We start from the raw sequence: 15,000 nt of genomic DNA, 5'->3' as shown, positions 1-15,000 counted from the left end.
TTTTTTTGTTTTCATTTTTATAAGTAATCCGTGTTTCTCTCCCCAGTAATCCCATGGGTCGCACGGGCATGAAAGGAAGGGGCCTCCTGGGACGATTTGGTCCAAATCACGCCGCTGATCCTATCGTAACAAGGTATTTTAGACTCTCTTAGAGTAACAAGAATATGTTATGGTTCGCAATGATATTGCCTAGGACGCTTGTCTTTTTTTCATTTCTTCTGTGCAGGTTTGTATATCAACGATTCCTTGCTTTATTTATTTATTTGTTACAATTTAATGGCCATAACTAAGTACAAGATAAGATGACGAATACTATGTATAGAGATAAATGTAAGAATTCAAAGCAAAAATAGGGTATATGCCATATGGATGATCCATAAAAGAATCCAGGACCCCATCTAGGAACGGATCACCAAAATATAAAGTTGTTAAAAATTACATAAATAGTTAAAAATACAGTGTTATTAAATCTAATGCTCCCTTAAAAACCTCTTTACTCTTGGTTTGAATAACATGACATTAGCTGCGTTACGAGTATCCATTAACCGCAAGGTGTTCCAGGAGTCGACAACCCGATGGAAGTAGCTGTGGTTTAATAGATAAGTTCTTGCGTTGCGTACTTCTTCTTTAAGGATAGAGTATCATAATGTCTAAAAGAATAGTGGCCAGCATCAGTATAAAAGTCAACATAGGGCGAATTATTATTGGTGATGCCATTGAGTGGTTTATACAAGAAAGTAACATCTGCTAGTAATCTCCTATGTTCAAGTGACAGCAAGTTTAACTTCCTTAAGCGAGTGTCATAAGAATCCTCGTTCTTAAGAATAAATTTCGTTGCTCTTTTCTGAATTTACCAATAACAATTTATGATGATGATGATGATGATGATAATAATAACTTAAAGTCTAGAGGTTATTTAGCCGAGCTCGAGTGCTCTACTAATTGGGGAGACTACAAATTAACTCAAATCAGAACAAATCAAATCAAAGAGGGCCATATTCCGGTGTTTCCTGTGTTTCCCTCTTGTTATATTTCCTGCATGAAGATCCAGATATCCATTTTCCATGATGACTGACTTATCCTTGAACCACAGAGTCGTGTTTGCATTCCAGGTGGAAGCGAACCAGTGCAGGGATAATGTTGGATGGAGGCAAGAAAGTTCTTGAATTTGTTGCCATACAGCGCAAGGATAACAGCCAGTGGGCCATACCAGGGGTGAGACCATTAAAAAACATTGGGTCGATTATTAAAACATAGTTTAGCCAATGTTTAACAAAACCGCGTTCTAAGCCATTTTCAATATTGCCAACAATCATATCTAAATATTGTCTGCTGCTGATGATAACAAGAAGGCTTGGATTCCAGACTAGACAGCAATTTATCTACTTAAAATTTACCGCTTATAAACATATTTGGAGGTCCACTGATTGTCTTAAGCCGCGGTCTAAGTTAGACTTTGTTTAAATAACTGGCCCATTACGTTTTAAGGTCCATAATTACCCACTGAGACGGGATGGGAAGTAGAAGGACGCCTGCGCATTAAGTTAACAGGGTGCGCGTGCGTAAATGGCTCTCTCTTGCTTTTGCACTCGCGCTCACACAAACATTTCCGAATCAAGTGTTTGCGTTCGTTGTTTTCCATTGCGCACGCGTCCATAATGTGATCAGGCTAAAAGGTTTGGAGTGTCAGATACTGCCACTTCCAGACGAGTTTTTCGAAAAGTCGGAAACTTTTCTGGCCCATTTCGGTTGTCGAAAGTCTTTTGCTTCTTGAAATAGAATACGATTTTGATCTTAAAATCTTGCATTTCCTTTTCCCTATTCTTTTCGTAAAATCATCGCAAAGAAACTATCTTTTTTTAGAAATATATTCTCTTCGTATTCAAAATTGACTTTTGTGCATGATAGCTACTATTATTTGTGGCTTTCGATAAACAGCTGTTCTTGTACCTATAATTTTACCGTTTTCTCTTCCTTGTTTTACAATTCTTTATATGTTTGTCAAGGGTATGGTTGAACCCGGCCAAGTTGTCACGCAGGCTTTGAAGGCTGAGTTTGGCGAGGAAGCAATGGCAAAGCTAAATGTTAGTGAAGTAGAAAGGGATAAAATCAGCAGACTTGTCGACAAACTCTTCAAGAACGGAGTCGAGGTAGATATCGCACAGTGACAAAAGAGTGGAGAGCTGTGGTCGTGTTGGGTGCAGACCTCGTAGGACTTAGTCGATGTATTTTTGTACTATTCAGTAGCGAACAAAAGCCGTACTTGCCTCGAATTTATACAGGTATCTTGACTGAAAACAAGTCATAAGTTGAATCTCGAGACAGATCTAATCTAATCAGCGTGAATGACGGAAACAAATTCCAAAGTACCAATTAGAATTAAAGATCTAGGAAAGGTGCTGATACAATGCACTAGATCTCAATAACGACACTTCTGGCAACTTGAAGGACGCTGCTTTGGCCAGCCTTAATATTATTTGTCAAATACCAGTAATACGTCGTATCGACCTTGCAGTACAATACTTAGACTTATTGTTTTCGTATTAGGATTTGAATGGCTAAATCCCTATATCGGCGTCTTAACGTTCACAACTGGCACGATCTTCGCAGTTGAATTTGGCTGTTAGGACTGTACTGATTTGGCGGATAAATGTGTGATGGGATAGGGTGATTAGGGTAGGTTATGATGACTTATACCAGTATGTTGTATAAATCTCTTCAAGGTCTACAAAGGCTACGTGGATGATCCGAGGAACACTGATAACGCTTGGATGGAGACTGTGGCAGTGAATTTTCATGATGACACAGGAGAGGTTTTCAGTGAATTTAAGTTACAGGTCGGTTAGAAAACAAAAACGTTTATCTGATATAAGATAAAGCTTAAAAACAAGAATAACGCACGCGTGTGACAAAGTGCGGCGTTCGTGGGGACTGAAACATGTTTCCGGTCCAGCCTACCACTTTTGGTAAGAAAGAACCTTGAAAAAAAACAACGCGTTGATAAGCTGGTGCAGGCATTTGTTTGTTTGTTTGTTGTTTGTTATTTATTTCTTTGAGCGGGTTGAAGTTTTGGCAGCCATTCAGCTGATGCTATACCCACCCACCCATATACTTACAGAGGATAGCCACAACACCGGGAACTTCATCCCCTACTCTTCACGAATAGTTTGTGAGTTCTTTAACGTCCCACATGGAACTAAATGAACATGGAAGATATTTGTGAGACGGGGCCTACAGTTTAAAGTCCTTATCCGAGAAGACTTGAAAGTCTAACCATTTGTGGATGTAATTACAAAGGCAGCACTTTCTCCTCAGTTATTTAAAGACTTGACTTGACTTGAGTCGAACTCACGACCTCCCGCATGGAAGCTCGGTGCTCAACCAACTGAGCCACTTGTGCGCGGTGCAAACAACAAACAAAAAAATCAATAAGCATAAAAATGGTTGTTTTTTAGTTTGAAAGAAACGAATTTTATTCGTTTTACTTGAAACTACCCCTTCTTCTTACTTTCTCCCACGTCAATTTCCCTCTCATCTTCTCCCTTATCCGTCTTCTCTTTATCCGTGCTCCTGATTTCACTTGGCGTAAAACATTTCACCCTTGAGCTTGCCCGAATTAGTTGAGTATTCAGGCTGCATACACCTGTTACCAAGACAACAAAACCACGCATTGTGCTTTACTGTTTTCTGCTAAACAAGGATGAACTTCAATTTGCTTCAACTTGCTTGTGTTCCTCAACAGGCTGGAGATGACGCAGCTGCAGTGCGGTGGCAGCGAGTTAGCGGAAATATTCCGCTTTTTGCTAGTCACGTGTCCATCCTAGAAAAAGTGGCGAAGATGAGAAGTGCTGCCTTCTGAAGTCACCACAAAGAATCTTAATATCTCAAAAGAAATAAGGCTATTTTGGAAATTCGTAGACCCTGAAATTATTTTTGTGAGGTAGTTTTTTTTCTACTTAAAAAAAATCGTTAGGAATCCCATTTTCAAAAAGCGAAAGCGAATTTGAACCACGTGGCCGACATGGCAGTAGGGAGCTTACGAAACGAGACGACGACGGCTACGAGGACTTCATTTAAAAATACGAGTTCGCGTTATTTATATCACTGCGAAACTATTTCATGTCGTTTCGCGTTAAAAATGTGTAGTAACTGGTGAGGAATTAAACTGGTATGAGTGGGTTGGAAGCGTAGAGAGAGAACTGAAAATTCCTCGTCATGTGCTAACGTCCTCCACAGAACCTTGAATTTGGTCATTTCACGTCGTCATTTAGGAGATGACGGCAAAGAAATGTACCAAAATGTAAAACGCACGTGCAGAGCGTGCAGAGCCATTGTTTTTGCTCACTAAACCTATTGTTTTGTAGCGTCGTCGTTGCCGTCGGCGTCGTCGTTTCGTAAGCTCCCTAGTGATAACGTGGAACGACGTTCTGAAACATTGAAACGGCCTTTTGCTTCATTCTGTTGATAATGGACATTCAAGTCATAAGATTACAGATTCAGTTTCATTTGCATGATGACTTAAGTCATAATGCTTTCTTCTTCAGAATAGACAATATTGGCAATTCATTATTTCTTGAAAGTTAATAATTTATGTCAGCATGCGAGAGGGCTATAATTGCCAAATTTGTCAGTTGGTTTTCCAAATAATAACAGTTGTTTCATCTAGCAATCTTAGATGATCGACCAAATTTATTTATTTATTTATAACAGGATACGTATTTATCCAAATAAGTATTGTACTTTTGTGAGATATTAAGTCACCATGGCACAGAAAAATAAAAATCTTTTCACAATTCGTTTTGGGTGTCCTTGTCATATAGTAAAAGGGAATTCAAGAGAGCTGGTTTGCCCTTAATAAGCTTCAATAGTTAATGGGTTTGTGCATAGTTGGGGAAAGTTCATTTAATATGACAAGTTGGGGATGAAGATATTGAAACTCGAAGCTTGAAATTTTAGCAGGCCCCCTTGCTAGCGGTTCAATATTTTAGGAGCCCCCCCCCCCCCCCAACTTGGTAGTAGTAATTTTCAGAGCCCCCCTTCCTCCTTCAATTCCTTTGCTTCCCTGAAAAAAGATCGCTAGACTGTATTAAATATATATAGTTTACTTCATAGAAAGTGCGGCGTACGGGGTTTTATGCACGAGTTGTTTGTGTCAAAAACCCGAACGAGCGAGGAACGAGCGAGTGAGGGTTTTTGACACAAACAACGAGTGAATAAAACCCCGTACAAAGCACTTTCTATGTCGTGAACTGTTTATTACACATAACATGAGAATTTTCATTAAAATAGTTTTCTGAACGCGAATTAGAAACAAAAACTCACTAACAATAAAACCAAATACAAATTTGATTTAATTCAAAAACAAGTACGATTTGCACGATTTGCACGAGATGCACGAGTGATTGGCATGGAAACGCCTTTACGCTATCGTTGATTGGTTATACTTTCACATGTGAAATAGCTGTACGCCATTCTGATTGGCTGTATAGGCCTTTTTCACATGTGAAAATAAAGCGTATAGATTTGTACAAATGAGCTTTATGGAATAAAATTCTCATGTTATGTGTAATAAATTTATTTACCGTTATTGTCTTCAATGGTTTATACTATGACAGACTTGAGATCCCTGTTGAGTTCTCGAGTATTTATTGTCCCAGATTGCCTGCGAAGTAGCAAGTGTGTACACTCGATCTGACATCCAGTGAGAAACAAACAGTAACATTTCTTGTTACAGAGTGAGTGACTTCATTCATCGTTTTTATAGTTCCCGTTAGCAGATTTTGAAATCTTGTTGAATCAATCTGGTTTTATTATAACAAGTTTGAGCATTTCTAATTTTTGAAATTTTCTAAAGCATTTTTGGGATGAACAAGAGTTTAATGAAACTACATATATCTGTAAACCACGTGATATAGCTGAGTTGCACAGGTCATTAAATTGTTGAGTTGAAAACCATCCGATCTGTATGTCATGTGTTGGTTTTGAAGTACACAAATTTTCGGAGCCCCCCCTCCTAGCCCAACAATTTTTTCAGAGCCCCCCCTTCGGGTATCTAAAATTTTTTGGAGCCCCCCCTTGTCATATTAAATGAACTTTCCCTTAGAGGGGAATGGTTATGAAACGCGACAAATTTCTTGTATGTTTTTGTTCTCTTTTTTGGCCTTGACCTTGCACAAAACACAATAGTTGTTTACTCCACACTGAGGAACTAACCAATGGAAACGTGTTGGTTACGTAATTCATGCATAGTGTATAAGTGCAAAACAAAAGATTGTGCACGGTCATGGACTTTCCAACCTAAATCTTGGCATCTCTGTTTGCCGAGATTCAGAACTCACTCCCCTCTGTTAACTATGGTTTGGGAGAACAGAGGAAGAGGTCTTATTGAACCAGTAAAAAACTGTCCACTCCATTAACCCCTGGGAGTGAGACTGGGGTTAACCAGTCGAAAACTGTCCCCTCCATTAAATGGAAAAACAATATCTTACGGAACTTGGGAATAAATCACAAAAAAGTTCAGAACACAAACAATGCTTTTCCAATAACAACCTTTATCTTAACTCAGCTTTGCTAAAACATCCAAATATTTACATAAGAGGCAACCGAAAGAGTTTCCCTGAAATGAGCATTCTAATACCACTACTAAAATTAAAAAATGTACACTTGCTATTAAACCCTAAGCAATAAGAACAACTGAGCAACCTATATTGCTAACAAAGAGTAAGATTAATTGTCCTGGTTATAAATTTTCTAAGTATTTTCGCTAAATCTCATACTCATTCTCTTCCTAAAATCTCAAGGTCTCTATGATCAAATTAGTGAGAAACTAGAACACTCTGCAAGTGAATCAAATACCAAAAGATAAACATAATGATTATTCACCTTTTCCTCTTAACTTTTCCTTCATGTGCAAATTGTAAAATAAGCATCCATTGAACAAAAATTAATGAATGAGCTTGTAAAGGCATGAGTCTATCCCTGACATGTGGCCAAAAAAGGTCTGCAGGGCAAAACTCTATCAAAAATAAAAGCTAGATGTAATTAATCTCAGGAATGGCTCCATTCCTCTCACTAGCTTGGCTGTGAGACAAATGCCTGCCAACTTATGCAGCTTGGTTTTAAAAGGCAAGATATAATTTTGATGGTGCTGAAATTTTACTAGAGCAATAAACGCATTGTCAAGAGTCATTGAGTCTTACAAGTGCTAAACTAAGTGATTTGCTTGACTAAACTCAAACATTTACAAAACACAGTTAACAGCAACCTTTGGATTGAAGTGAGCCACTGGCTTTAGAGTTAGATCTTTGTGAAAAGCATGCACTGAGAATGAAAAACTTGTACCTGCAATTGTCCTACAATAACTTTAAAAAAGTTTCTAACTTTGCGGGCACACAAAATACTACTTTGGATGGCCAATGCTTGTGACATGTTTTGCTTGTTCTTCTACTTTTATGCTGGGTGTTTTCTCGGCAGAGTCAAGCTGACAAAGTATCCCAAAATGTTAAAAAAACAACTAGGAAATGTGCCTTTTAAGCAATTACACCTTGGGGAAATTGCATCAGTAAAATGCAGTTTGCTTTATAGAAATGATGGCAAGGTTGTAAAATGTTCTCTCATTACACTGTAATGAAAAAAACAATCCCTTCATCAATGTCTAGAAAAACAAAGCTGGTACTTTCTTAATTATCTTTGTCTGTGAGTTCAAACATGTCTTGTTCAAATGGTTTTCTGATCCATGCACCAAGACCTTGACCATTAAATCCTTCCATCACAATTTGCTTAGCCTTTTGATAGTCTGTTACTGCTTTTTTCGCTTCATGGTATGACAAGGGCACAGGTTCCAATGGCTTCAGCTTCTTCCACAAACCAATAAAGAGTTTGAAGAGACTCTGTTTGCAGACCCTTGACGGTACAGGTACATCTCCTTGAACCATTCCTGTCATTGCGTTTACCACTTCAAAGCCATCTTCGCCTTCGCTCCAGTTTACACTGATACCTGGGGACTTAATTGTCACACGGGCTTCTGGAGTGGATGTACCATTCATTAAAGGTCGGTTCTGTTTGAAGAGAGGTGGCAAACCCTCCAAATCCCCAAGCCTCTGGTACATAGCTCTGGACATGTGTTCATAGTGGTACAAGCTGCCAAGAACAATTGATTGGAGATAAACTGGCTCCAAAAAGTGGCTGAGAAGAGAGCCTTGAATGCCAGTTACATTCCACCGGCAAAGTTTGTCTGAACATGACATGGTGCGGAGGCGTTCTCCCTGAAGGACACCATCCCAAGTTTGGATAGTGGTGCCACCATTTATTGCTGGTATCGTACCTATTGAAAGAAAATTTCAAAATTACTATGCAAATGAATTTCTTTGGCAAAAAGAATCTTGTTGCAAACAGAAATTAAGAAATAAATAGAGATATAATGTACGAGTCCATGGCAAATGAAAGTAGAGCCTCATATCAAGCTGTATGAGTAAAATTATTACAGAACAGAATTGACCAGAATTGAATTGGGGGGGGGCTTGTCAAGAAAATAAACAAAAAATTAAAAATAATTAAAAAACCCATAAAACATAAAAAAGAAAACTTATGGAAGGAGAAAGCAGCATTTCCGAGCTTCAAGATTTCAAAATTTTTTGGCAGAGAATTCCCCCGAGAACCCCCTACAAGTGGACATCTCCAGAGCTTGCTTGTTAGCCCTCCCAATACAAACTATGCTCTGCCGTCCCTGTTCAGTGCATTGAAAACTACTGCTAAATGGCAGCTACCTCTACAACAATAAATAGTAAAATTATTTTATTATTTTTCCTGAATCATTGTGAATATTTAACGAGCTACAGGTAGATAACCACCACTTGTACAGACAATGAAGTGAATAAATGCAAGATAGTTAACTAACGGACCAAAACCTTACTGATTGAAACAACTGACAAATACAGGAAGCCGTTTTGTTCTATTCAGCTTCTTATTGGTGAATACTACTTGCTCATTGCCTCAGAGTGCTAACTTGACCAGTCAAGTTAGCAGGAAACAAGCGAGTTATCAAGTTTCACACAAGAAGAGAAATTCCGTATCTACAAGCAAATATGCATTGTTTTCTTTATGATACACTTATTATTTGAATCTATTTATTGGCAGAAGTGGCAGAAAGTGTTGCAAAATAAAGTGAGTGAGATGTTAGAACTGATTGGTGATCTCAAACATGAGATAACAGTTTTCTCAGTACCTTATAGGAAATTAACCCAAGATTATTCTCACCAAGCCAAGCAATAGATTTTATTTGTGCACTTTATTTCACACAATCACTCACATTTCCTTCGTGTTTTGAAAAAATTATTTTTTTGGCATGTGTACTAGACACCTTAATTTCTACCCCCTCCTTTATTGGGAGGCAAAATTCCCTTCAAATCGTGGCAACTGAAGTCGTGTAAATTTCAAATATGTTAATCAACACAAGCGTTAATTTCCTATAATAAGGTAGTTGAAATCCCAATAAATAACTACAGTTTATATAATAAAGCAAACTCACTATTATTTACCAAGTCAAAAATATGAAACTAACCTTCGCCATTTTCCAGTTTGACACGAAGAAGACCCCTTTTTCTCCTACCAGGATGCTTATCAACCTCACCCCTAACTGCTTCATGTGGAGAGAAGATACGAGCATCACCACAGGGAGAGGTGTTGATATACAAGTGGAATTCAACATTGTCTCTCAAACCAAACAATCCACTGTCCTTCTTCTCAAATATGGAATCTTCTTCATATCCTTCTGCACAAAGCTCCAGTTGCGAATACAAAAATCGCAAGAACGATCTTCTTGCAATGATTTCTCCATGGCAGTCATTGACAGCTAACCCTTGGTCACTCATGTATTCACCACTGATAAACTTTGTTCCTGTACCTAAGCTTATCACTTCAAACTTTTGATCGCTGTCTCCACGACTTGTCATGACAATGCTGGCTAACACTTTGCGGCGAAGTGGTTCATCTCCTGAAGTGGACTGAAGACCCTGAAATTTGGCTAGCACAGCATCAGCAATGAGGTCTGCCGCTACCTGATCAAGCTGTGCAGATGGTGGCGGTCCAAGGTACACGGGTTGGCTTCTGGCCTCTGACTGGCCAGTGAATGAGTAGAATGTGCGGATACTGTGCAATGCAAATAGCACCCTGGAAGCTACATTGGCCTTGCCTTTCTTCTTGCTACTTCCCACTCCAACAAATTCTTGACCCTGAATAGTGATTTTAAATCTGAATTGTTTGTTATTCTTATCACCCTCTTCCCCGAGGAATTCATATTGGAGCCCTGGGTGAAATTCGTTCAAAAGCATAACTGGATGCTTCCCTGAATCCGTTTGCAAATGCGGGGGATCACCTTTACGCGATTCAGTAGCCATGGATACAGGACCTTCAGTTTCGCTCTCCGGAAAGGATTGATCGCCATTCCCAAATTTGTTTAGCAGTGTACCAGTATTATCGGAGGTGAAGTCGGTATCGAACCTTTGCGCGATTTCAGCTTGGCTGTCCGAAAGAAGTCGCTTCGCTGGAGTACGCATTTGGGTGATGAAAGAGCGGAAAGCATTTTCCGCTGCATTATGTTTCGCTTTCTGCTTCGATAAACCTCTCCCTTCAAACGAGTGCCCATCGACAACAACACTTACTACAAAAGTGGGGCAATGTGTAGGACCTTCCTGCGAGACCACTTGGTAATTTAGACCAGGTCGTATCTCGTTGAGAAGCATTAAAGAGTTCTTAGTCGCTCTCTGAGTGTCCAAGCTAAGTTTGCCACCTTTTTTCTTGTTTGACCGCCGTTTCTTTTTCGGTGGTGGCGTCCCAGAATCTGCCTCTTCTTTCAGCGCCTCGATGGCATCTACCACGGCCGTCACTTCAGCATTTTCATCCTCTGACTGATGTTCCCGCTTTAAGCTTTGTTGATTTGAGACAGGTAAGTCTCCAAGACCAGGGATAGCAATGTCTGGATCACTTTTGGTTGCACATGTTGTCACCTCTTCTAATGTTTCCGCCATCTTGAACACATGTAACGCGTCACCGAAACGAGGCTGAATATTTCCCACATGTGCCATAAGTGTGACGTAGGGAACTTATCTCCCGGAGAAAAAGCCCTCATGTATATACCCACCAAGAGTCCCCAACTAGCGTAAGACACGCTAAATTATTCAGTTTCCCAAAATTCAGTCAGCCATATACATTTACCTTCATCTATATTTATTTACCTCCATTTATAAAAATTTATCATCGTTTGTATTAATATACATTCACTCCTGGCCATTTACCATCATTTATCATTTACCTTCAATAATATTCAACCCCCATATACCTTCATCTACTTTAAATCACGTTCATTTTTCCGGCATTTACCTTCATTCATGTTCATTTACCTTAATACACCTTCATCAACCTGCATTCACATTCATTTACCTTAATATACCTTCAATTTCATTTACGTTCATTTACCTTATTATACCTTCATTCACTCCCATCTACGTTCAATCACGTTCAATTACCTTCAATTACCGCCATCTACCTTCATCTACCTTCAGTCACTTTACTTTACCGTCATTTTCCTTCATTTACCTATACCTTCATTTACATTCATTCACGTTCATTTGCATTCATTTACCTTCATTCACATTCATTTACCTTAATATACCTTCACTGACGTTCATTTACCTTCAGCTACATTCATTTACCTTCATCTACCTTGATTCGCCTTCATTCACCTCCATTTACCTTCATTCACGTTTATCTACCTTCCTCTAACATTATTTACCTTCATCTTCCTTCATTCACATTCATCTACTTTCATCTACCTTCATTCATGGTCTACAACCGGCATTCACATTCATCTACCCTCATTTACATTCACGTTCATCTACCTTCATTCACGTTTATTTACCTTCATATACCTTCATTCACGTTCATTTATCATCATCTACCTCCATCTACCTTTTCATCAATCTTTATCTACCTTCATATACCTTCATTCACGTTTATCTACCTTCATCTCGTGACCTTCATCTACCTTCATTTACCTTCATCTTCCTTCACTCACATTCATCTACCTTCACTTACCTTCATATACCTTCATCTGCCTTTATTCACGTTCATTTACCTTCATCTACCTTCAATTACCTTAATATGCCTTCATTCACGTTCATTTACTTTCATCTATCTTGTTTTACCTTCATCTACCTTCATTCACCTTCAGTTACGTTATAATATACCTTCAGCTACCTCCACTGATCTACCAGGGTGTCAAGTGACAAATGAAACTCCGAGAAAATAGAAAACTAGGCAAGACAGTGGCCAAAAATAGGAAAAAATAGGAATTCTCATCCCAAATAGGAACAATAGGAAGTTTTTCTTGGATTCTACTCTCTTAAGGGGGTCTCAATGGGAGGATAGCTTTCACGACTAAGGTTAGAAAATTTGGCTTTTCACGGCTAATGGTTATTTTTTTCCCATCCCTGTTAACGTTTAAGTCTTTTTTTGCTTTTTGGGGTTCTCTGTGTTAGTTAGTAGGGTGTTAGTGCACACTGAAAAGAATAAGTCATTGGTCATCAGAATGCAACTTACATCAGTTTTGTCAAGACCTCCAACTGGGGGAAAGAGAGGATGAGGTAAAAGAACGGATCCCCCATACACGGGCCAATGATAGTTTCTTTTTAAATCTAGTCTTAGCTACGCAGCTACTTTTAGAGAGGCACCTGATTGGCCAGTTCTAATGACGTAATGAAATTTTAAATATGCGTGGCGTTGGGAACGAGAACTTAATATAGCTTTGCGAAACCAAAAATAGATTTTTAAAAACTGTGATGGGCATGGGGGTCCGTTCTCTTACCTCATATTCTCTTGTTTGGGGTTATTTGGGACTTGTTTTGTCTGGTCAGGCAAGCTTAGCGAGATGGAATGTCCACGAGAAGAGCAAAGGAGGTAAAAAGGTGTCGAGTGCTCTGAAGCCTCTAAATACTTCGAAACACTCCCTATTTCACTTTTGAAAGGAAAACAATTACGCTAAAAGCTTTTAATCTCTTTCACGACTAACGGTTAACTTTTCTTGACGAGGAACGGCTAACCCTATTGAGACCCTCTCCTAACAAAGCCAACAACAGCTGTATTCCACAAACCAATGCCTTATTCAATATCTAACACTTACAGACAAGATGGCATGCATCCTTCATAGAAACAAGTGTTAAAACTTGTTCTACCAACTTGGCGGCTCCATACAAAATTCTGCAAAGTCGACAAATAACTCAGAAACGATGCACCGCAGAACGCTGAGAATTGGATAGGAGATTTCTAAATTTATCTCCAACAACATTCCAAGTTTTTGGCCTTTTTCATACGTGTGATAGACATGAAGGTGATGTTCCAGAATTTGTCATGAATGTTACAGGAACTTTTCATAACGATGCGATGTTGCGGCATATCAAAGAGGCGGTCATGATTATTACTCCCCACTCTTTGTATCACTTACTTGTTAACCTTTTAAGTGCTAAGTACTTGTTTGTTTTCCTTTTGTACTCTTCCGGCGATAAACGGTCTGCACAACTTGTATTGGCTCCGCCGTGTAAGGGTCCGTGTAATAACTACTCATTGAAACATCTGCTGTTTTGAGTAAATGTGCGCTCAGTTATGAATATCACGTGATAAATGTCCAGTTCATATCAGGAGGGCGAGAGTGTTCGCCTTAATCAGGTAGGTGTATCATTTTATAAGTGGGTTTTTGGCCCATCTTCGTCCACAGAAGCCTCCACGCTGGCATCATTAAGCCGGAATGTGGGTAAAGGCAACCCTTTCAAAGAAAACAAAGGTGAGAGATGGTTTCATGCAGACTGGAACGCCTAAAATGCTCTGTTGTCAACATGGCAGTTCACGAGTGAAGTTGTCTCTCTGGCCTTTCTGTGGACAAATTCCAGGACCTACCGATACAATTTTGGCAAGTTCTGAAAGCTAAAAACTTCAATCGATGCGGTATTTTGCTGGTAGGACTGGGTGGCCCGACACTTATGAAAAAAATACACAAAATGAGAATCGGGAGTCTTCCCTTGTCATGAAATGGCAGAATTACCCAGAATTCTTTTTGGGCATGAGCGAGGCAACCCTAAGAAGCACGGGACTGGCCCTCGTCGAATGGCTGAAGCGAGGCCAGAGGAAAAGACTTCTAGCCAGATACTCAGACGTAGGCCTGGTGTGTGCTGTTAACGTAGAGTTTGGATTTCCGAACAAGTTTTTATCATAGAAATTGGCGAGAAAGTTGTGCTTTCGTTTGGCTCTAATCCTCGTGTCAAAGAAACGGTATAATGTAAATAAGAGAATAACGAGATTTATATTTGCAGATCACTTGTCCTCTTACTACTAAAGTCAAACTCTACATCTCCATGCTATAAGAGCATTCAAAATTTCTTCATATTACTTTATAATAGTATGATTTTTTTTTTTTTGGAAAGAAAAGGGTTTTTCTGCTTATGTGAAAAATACCTTTTCTCTCCCGTCGTCTTCTTATACATGATCTTCGCGGAAATTACATTCTGTCCCTCAATAAAGCTAGAACAACCAGTTATGGTCTTAGTCCTTTTTTCTTACGTATCAGCTTAGTTGCGGAATGCGCTACCTGATTTTATCCGTACCTATGAGTTTACTGGTTTTAAAAGAGAATCCAGTACCGCATTTTTTACAGCGGCTTTTCTTTTGAATGACTATATCTTTAAATATTATGTATTTAGTATGTATCTGTATATGCTATGTATTTATGCTATGTCTCGAAGACATTAGCTCCTGTTGTTATTCTGAAATTCGAGATGAAATAAAGTCTATGCATGCATGTATGTTACCTTTCGCAGGGCGCATGCGCACACTTTGTAATCTGCGACTCCAGTGCTTACCATATGAGAGATAAAATGAAGTTTCCCTTGAATATATAAGCCATCGTATTCTTACACTATATTGACAAGGGCGGTTTGGAGCTGTGAGTAGGCGTGG

General features: G+C 39.1%; 2 protein-coding genes across 6 annotated transcripts in view; one reads left to right on the top strand and one right to left on the bottom strand.

Moving 5' to 3' along the window:
- Positions 1 to 4,799, top strand: part of LOC138042251 (transient receptor potential cation channel subfamily M member-like 2) — a 41,796-nt gene extending 36,997 nt beyond the window's left edge. For all 5 annotated transcript variants that reach the window (XM_068888077.1, XM_068888099.1, XM_068888078.1 and 2 more), the window contains 5 exons: positions 47 to 133; positions 1,113 to 1,215; positions 2,007 to 2,150; positions 2,724 to 2,837; positions 3,743 to 4,799. In XM_068888077.1, coding sequence (XP_068744178.1) covers positions 47 to 133; positions 1,113 to 1,215; positions 2,007 to 2,150; positions 2,724 to 2,837; positions 3,743 to 3,859 — 565 coding nt within the window. In that variant the 3' untranslated portion in view covers positions 3,860 to 4,799. The remainder of the gene's footprint in view (positions 1 to 46; positions 134 to 1,112; positions 1,216 to 2,006; positions 2,151 to 2,723; positions 2,838 to 3,742) is intronic.
- A 1,732-nt stretch (positions 4,800 to 6,531) lies between these two features.
- LOC138042241 (double-stranded RNA-specific editase 1-like) lies at positions 6,532 to 11,031 on the bottom strand. The gene is made up of 2 exons (XM_068888065.1): positions 9,560 to 11,031; positions 6,532 to 8,323 (listed from the first exon to the last, which is right to left on the bottom strand). The coding sequence occupies exons 1-2, from the start codon at positions 11,022 to 11,024 to the stop codon at positions 7,680 to 7,682; spliced, it is 2,109 nt and encodes a 702-aa protein (XP_068744166.1). The 5' UTR covers positions 11,025 to 11,031; the 3' UTR covers positions 6,532 to 7,679.
- Positions 11,032 to 15,000: the final 3,969 nt, after the last annotated feature.

Source organism: Montipora capricornis, chromosome 1 (assembly GCF_036669925.1).
Source record: "Montipora capricornis isolate CH-2021 chromosome 1, ASM3666992v2, whole genome shotgun sequence".
NCBI lineage: Eukaryota > Metazoa > Cnidaria > Anthozoa > Scleractinia > Acroporidae > Montipora > Montipora capricornis.
Note: the sequence above shows the minus strand (reverse complement) of the source record. Positions and strands in the feature narration are given on the sequence as shown.